Raw genomic sequence first — 7,241 nt, forward strand, 5'->3', positions numbered from 1 at the left:
CAACTAGGCCAAAATATATTGATTTTAATTAATTAATGTTTTGATGATAACAAACCTGTTTTTATTTATTAATAATTTGAGTATTTTTAAAGTATTTATTACGTAGAGCTCGGAACAATGATTCCAACGCAATTTGAATCACCCAAATCGGAGCTCAAACGAAGAAGATATAGACAAAACAAGCTTAATAGAAAAATCTCGAGCTGATAACGTGGTCGAAGTTTTCTCATCAAAGTGAACCAATTGAAAGGTGCCACTTGGAGCAATGGAGGAGTGACACATGGTGGGTTTTTTTTATTATTGGATTGATTTTAAAAAGGAAATAAATTTAAAAAGAAAAAGAATTCAATATTATTTTATGTTTGTGTCTAACAACTAGTTTTTGATACATGGTATGTTTTTACTTTCTATTAGGTTTTTAAAAAGAAAATGAATTTAATATTTGTGTCTAACGGCTAGTTTTGGACACATTGTGGGTTTTTGCTTTTTGTTGTGTGTTTTTTTTTTTAAAAAAATGAATTTAAAAAGAAAAAAGAATTTAGTATTATATTTTGTTTGTGTCTTAGTTTAGTTTAAAATCTCCACTATTGATTTTTCTTTTATCCAATAGTCCAAATTAAATATGGTTTTCAATAATTTTTCTTCTCTATTTGAACTCATCTTCTCCAAATCATGACAACAAGTAACTCATTAAGCCACCATTATTGCTCTTTCTCCAAGTTTCAAGTTTCTTCTTTTCATCTTCTTCTTGAGAGAGATATTTTATGTTATGAGGATTGGTTCATTGAGTGTTAAACTTGTAAATCTACTCTTGAAGAGAGTTTTTCTCATATTGTTCTTCATTTCCAAATTCATTGTAAGGGTTGCTCTTGATTCCTAAAAAGAGTGGTTGTAACAGTTTGATTCTCAACCGTGGAAATGATCGGGTTTTATCTTGCTCCTGGAAAAAGAACATTGTAGCGATTTGACTTTAAGTCGTGGAAAGAGTCAAGTTCGTATTGACATACCCAAGAGGAGCTTAAGAAGTGGATGTAGGCCAGTTGTGCCAAACTACTATAAAATTCTTGGTGTCAATTTCTCAATCCCTCTCCTCTTTAATTGCAATTTGTTGTTATAGTTTAGTACATTAAATTAATTGCAATATTTTTTCTTTAAATTAATTGTTCATATAGTTTTAAATTCTCTATAGCCATCACCAATTTTTTTTTATTGGTGCTTTAAAGTGTGATTCTTATTTTCTTGTTTAATTCAAAGTGAAATTATTTTCATAAGTTTATTGTTTAAATTACATATTATTAAAATTGTATTCATTTGTTTAATTGGGTTCATATTAGTAAAAAGTTGTAATTAATTTTAATAAACTCCATTCACACCCTCTAAGGTTGTCATATCGATCCTACAATTGTCAGGTCATAGGGGATATAAAGGAATGTTGGGACTATCAAGTGTCGAGTTCAGACTCCGAATTTTGGGCTTGGGACGTTACAAATAAACTCTAGATTATATTTCAAAGGTTGAAAGTCTCATTTGGTAATAATTTTGTTTTTACCATTTGGTTTTAAAATTCTGATGAGGAAACACTCAAATTCTTAGTAAATTCTTTAAAAAAAACTACTTTTGAAGTTTTTTTTAAAAAACAAAAAAATGGCTTGGTTTTGAAAAGTTTTTTAGAAAGTGCATAATAAAACAAGGAAACGTGTCGGCACGAGAAACTCGCAAGGGGACTTTGAGCACTCCTTTGGTTCGAATGCTCCACTAAAACTTACCTGCAAAAGAGAACTTGCACCGATGTGGTATTGAGCAGAGTACACTCTAATACCTAAGTTAGTATAGGGCGTATTTAACTCAGCTAAGCATAGAAAGAATTACTTACCACTTGAAGTTGTGGATATGCAACTATTAATAAGAACCTTCCTCTGACACTCATTAGGGGATATGTGTAATACCAATGATGTTAGGATGGATGTGACCCTTGAGGTTGTAGAGTGTTAGTGACAAGCTTGGCTCGATCATTTTCCTTTGGTGTAGTTTTGTCGGCTTGGTTAGTCGACCTGAAATTCAAGAGTCTCTTTCCCTTTTGAGATGCATAGATCCCTATGCAAGTCTCTATTCCCGTTTAGGCTCAGATCCGCCCGTGGACTTTGGATTATTCTTGGGGTAGGCCTCAACCAAACACATTTATAAGCTACCAGATAGTTTTAGTTAATTACATAATTAGTAACATATTTGCATATTAAAAGGAACACAAATGCAACCAAGACATCTTAAATTAAAATAATTTACATTTAAGTAGTTAGCCAAATTTTAATATCACATAATTTTAGACAATTTTTAATTTCTTTAGCCATATATAAAAATTTCCTTTTTTCTTATCCGGTAGTAAGTGGCTGAGTTTGTGGAGGAAAATCCACACATTATTGAAAACAGTAGAAAAAGACCTTACAAGAACATAGTGGGAAAGTGCTTAGTTGTTGACGAAATAGTGAAAGCATATTATCAAAAGCAAAACCGGTGAAGCTAAATTATAGGAAATACCTAACTTTTTACTTGTTAAAAAAAAAAAAAAAAAAAAAAAAAAAAAAAAAAAAAAAAAAACTTTGAAAAATATCACTGAAGTTTTTGTTATTACCTCGATTCAGAAATATATTAAACTTTCAAAAGTTACATTAATATATTTATCTTTTTAAAAGAAAGTTCGAAAAATATTATTACTCATTGTATATGGACAAAAACTGTTTATTAATATGCAAAATATACTTTCTTTTTGCATATTAAATCTAAATATATTAACACACATTTAACTAAAATACAATTTTGTTAAAATATTTAAATCTTAAGGTGTCACGACGGTATAACTTTTGAAATGAAGTATCGTAATTATATTTTTGAACTTTTTTTAGGTAAGGGTATTAATGACTTTTGCTTTCATTTTTGTTCGTTTGCTTCTTTTGAAAGTGAGATCTGAGCCTACTGTTTTAATTGAAAGTGACTAGAAAAAGCATCAATGCCAAGACGACGAAAGAGTAGTAATTGGTCGGAAAAATTCGAAGTCCTTTTCAAAAGGATTTGCAGTTCCAAAGCAGCCGTATACCAACCAAAATATAAGATAAGTCCAATCTTTCCCACCAACCATCCAAGGTTAACATGGTTCATTCTTTATAATCCTTTTCCGACCTCATGTGTTCTTGTTCATCAACAAACCATCCGAATGTTGAATGATAATCGACATGTTTCATCCAATAAGTCACGTTTGAATTGACATGTTATTTACTCGATTGACAGACGAACCAACATGCTCGTTCAACTTAAAAATATATTAAGCCGAGAGTCCAAAGACATCTTTCAATACATGAAAATTTATTACACATGTAGAGCCTAATCTATCCATAACATAGATGCAGCATAGTCTTCCAAAGAGTTAACCGAATGCATTATTAACATTATATCGGAAAGATTTATCGTTGAGCATCTGCATACCTACTAGTTTCTCGTAATCTAGAACCAAACCAAAACGAACCAGCAAAGCAAACCAACCAAGAAACTTGACCGACTTAACGCAAGGGGTTGGCATTTTGGTAGGAAGTAAACTTACCCATAACAGAAACTAAGGTCCATAACAGAAACTAAGGTCCATAACAAAGAAGAAAACAAACAGTTCTTCTAGAGTAGTAGCAGAACCAGGATATAGAGAAAAGTGAAAAGTGCTTAAAAGTTCCCCCACCTTAAGCAAAATCCACTTCTCACTGCTTCTTCCATAAGCACATTATAACTTGTTTTTATACCAGAAAACGCCTCTCTTGTCACCTTCATCAGGCTCCACGTAGATGCACTCTTTTGCCTCTCTCCACATTGCTTTTACAACTGGAGTCCCATCAAAGTGATAGTACTGACCCAAAATTGGCTTGATTGCCTTGGTTGCTTCCATGGCGTGGTAATGTGGCATTGTGGAGACCAAGTGATGAGCCACATGAGTGTCAGTGATGTTGTGAAAAACCTTGTTCAAGATGCCATAGTCTCTGTCTACTGTTGCCAATGCGCCTCTTAGCCAGTCCCATTCTGAGGAATCGTAATGTGGCAATGCCGGGTGAGTGTGTTGAAGGTATGTGATCAGGACAAGGAATCCGTTTACAATTAGCAGTGGCACTCCGTAAACACAGACCACCCAGGCAAAGCCTTTGGCTAGAACAAGGCGGTAGAGCCCGTAGGCGATGGCTAGCAGCCCAGCATCGGAAATGAATATCTGCAACCGCTCGCGGTCAGAGTAGATGGGACCGTACGGGTCATAGTGGCAGGCAAAACGGTCATAGGGACGGCCGGAAACATTGAAGGCCAAGTAAAGAGGCCAGCCTAAGACCAGTTGGATGGTGAGAACGAGGACTCGGCCAAGTGGGTTGTTGAGGTATGTGGAGTACCATTTCATGGCAGATTTCTGTTTAGGGACAAAGACTTCATCTCGCTCGAGAGAACCAGTGTTGGAATGATGTCGACGGTGGCTATACTTCCAAGAGAAGTAGGGGACCATGAGGAAAGAGTGGAGGATTAGGCCAACAGTATCATCGAGCCACTGGTAATCACTGAAGGCGTGGTGGCCACACTCGTGAGCAATGACCCATACGCCAGTCAGGACACAGCCTTGGGCAGCCCAGTACACAGCCCAGGCTGGATAAAATAAGAGGCTAGGAAGGTTTTGGAAATAGGTGGTTGCAATGTAATAGAAGATAGAGGCTAGTGTAAGGTCATAAACGACATAGGAGAATGAACGAAGGACTGACCGTTGAAAGCAATGTGGGGGAATGGCTTTTTTGAGCTCACCAAGGGTGAATGGGGGTTTTGTGGATGGTACTCGCTTCAAGTGGTCAGAATCTGACTTCTTGAGGGACGAAGGAGAGGACATTCGACCTCCAGCACCCATTTTTTCAAGGATATTGTCCTGAAACAAGCAAAAAATCGAAGTACATTTGATCAAATAAGAGTCAAAGCACCAGGTCCCACATTTATTGCTTAACAGATTTATAAATACATATGTTAAATGCAAACCTACTAATTCAACGTACGCCTACCACGAAATTAAAGGGGAAAACGTAAATAAAAGGGCCAAAGGAGAAGGGGTGGCAGTACAAAGAAAACCAACTTCCCAAGACACTTCACCGCCTACTCGAGGCGGAAAGAGAAGATAGAATACAAACAGGAAAAGTCTATGACAGAAATATTCTGTAATTTAAAAGCGCAAGTGGAATCCTCCGGTTTGTATCAACTAGAGGGCTTGGTAAGTTTATGAACGCCTGGAAGAGCGATAAGGTGGCTGTCAACTTCACATTTACGTCGGACAAATGGCCGTATATTAAGTATTTTACAAATTGTTTGACCCTACCAAACATTTGAGAAAGAAAAATTGCTTATTGTGAAACTTAATTAAACTAGAATGCAAAAAGAAAAAAAAGGGCTATCCTATTGTCTTCTTCTATATTTGTTGATCAAGATGTGTGATTTATGGGTTTTCTAGGAGATATCAGGATTGATGGGGATTGTTTTAATAAAATAATATTCATTAAAACTATGTTCGTTTAATCGTGTTATTAAAACAATTTAAGTTCACCTAATCACAGAAGAAAAATAATTTTAAAAAGTATTCGGCAGAAAAGGCTGCTCAAATTGTTACTCAGCACACTGTAGGACAGAGGAATTTTCTTCTGTTTTTTTCCCCTTAGAACACAATATACACATGGTGATTGGTGAATGCTACAGAAGCTAAAACCGATACGGCGCCTATCCTAATTGACTCGGGAACAAAGACCGGGAAACCCCAAATACACCTAGCTTTTAGTAAAAGGAAAACCTATTAGAACAACCATAAATAAAAGATAATAATAATAAAATAGTTAACGTCAATTAAGAGTTAAAAAAATGCATTAATATCAAATACGACAAGAGAACAATGTGGTGAAAGACCAAACATTTCTTTAGGCATGGTTTCAAGAATCTTTAATCGGGTCGAAAGAGACATCCACAGTTTCTTCTCTTGAAAAATACATTTCGGAAGTTAAAAATGAGACATCGCCGTTCAATAAACTGATTAATAAACCTGTACAAAGAGGAAAGAAACAAAACGAGTTTCCGATTTTCCAAGAAATTGACAAATCCTCAACATCACAAGCTCAAACACGCAATAGCGTAGCCATTGCAGACGAGAGCCAAATCTAGATATCCAGATCGAATCCATGCGATTTCAAAGGCTCCAAAGAGGAAAATAGCAAGCTAACAAATAAAAATTAACTCTCATCCGTCATAGACTCTGTCGGAACCTAAAATCTAACCATTTAATCACTGTAGACGCAATAATCTTTGTTCAGAATACAATTAAAAGCATGCAACACAATAATGAACAATAATCTAAATCTTAACACAGATCTACGCATTACAACGAACATTAATGGAAAAACAAAACAAAAAACTACATAAAAGTCAATCACATTGACTGAAACAAAACAAGAGAAAGAGCATAATGAAGAATCCAAAAAAGGCGAAAAAAGAGAAAGAATCAAACAGAATGCGAACAGAGAACGATACCTGAAAGAGAAGAAGAGGACCGAAGTTTCAGAGAGCCTCGCACTCTCCGCTCTGTCAATCTCTCTCTTTCTCTCTCTAGAGAGCAGTGGCCGCCGCCTTCAGATCGCCGGCAACGAAGCCTTATTTCTCTCTCTCTCTCTGAATTTTTATTATGGAGGCACTTCTTGGAATATGAGCGACTCGTATTTAAGCACAAACGGCACTTGTGGCTGTGGGCCCGGTCATCGCAGACTTGTGCTTAGGTGTCATTCTCTTATTCGTTCCTTATCTTGCGTTGGCAATTTCGTCTCTGCCATTGCCTGTAAACGGAAATGCCAACAATCTCCACCGTCCGTTTGGAAGTTGTGATATTTTGACGGTGTAGATTGTACCTGGGGGATCGAAAATATCTCACGGGCTGGAATTTTACGCCATGTGAATTTCTCTTTTTTTCTAATTTACAAAAATAAATTGAAATTGAGTTTATTGAAGTGATTCGTGGTTTTCCTTCCCTTTCTTTTTAATTAAAAAAATTGTAAAATAGATCCACATTGGTAATAATTCTTTTTAGTTAGAAAATGTTTGTAAATTGTATTTGCATTTGATTAATTTTTTTTATTCAACTAAAACTTTGAATTATAAATTTATGTAAGCTCAACTATTTGAGTTAGGTTATAGATCTAACCCTCGTGAAA

At 35.5% G+C, this 7,241-nt stretch overlaps 1 protein-coding gene across 1 annotated transcript; it reads right to left on the minus strand.

Annotated features, from left to right (window-relative positions):
- Positions 1-3,418: 3,418 nt before the first annotated feature.
- On the minus strand, positions 3,419-6,726 carry FAD2 (fatty acid desaturase 2). Its single transcript, XM_039047978.2, has 2 exons — positions 6,568-6,726; positions 3,419-4,930 (listed from the first exon to the last, which is right to left on the minus strand). The coding sequence occupies exon 2, from the start codon at positions 4,910-4,912 to the stop codon at positions 3,764-3,766; it is 1,149 nt and encodes a 382-aa protein (XP_038903906.1). The 5' UTR covers positions 4,913-4,930; positions 6,568-6,726; the 3' UTR covers positions 3,419-3,763.
- Between the last annotated feature and the right edge of the window lie 515 nt (positions 6,727-7,241).

The sequence above is a fragment of the Benincasa hispida genome, chromosome 11 (assembly GCF_027475165.1).
Source record: "Benincasa hispida cultivar pf3 chromosome 11, pf3_genome.v1.1, whole genome shotgun sequence".
NCBI lineage: Eukaryota > Viridiplantae > Streptophyta > Magnoliopsida > Cucurbitales > Cucurbitaceae > Benincasa > Benincasa hispida.

Bases quoted from the DNA above. Each gene is read 5' to 3' on its own strand.
- FAD2 (XM_039047978.2), bottom strand. From the start codon at position 4,912: ATGGGTGCTGGAGGTCGAATGTCCTCTCCTTCGTCCCTCAAGAAGTCA.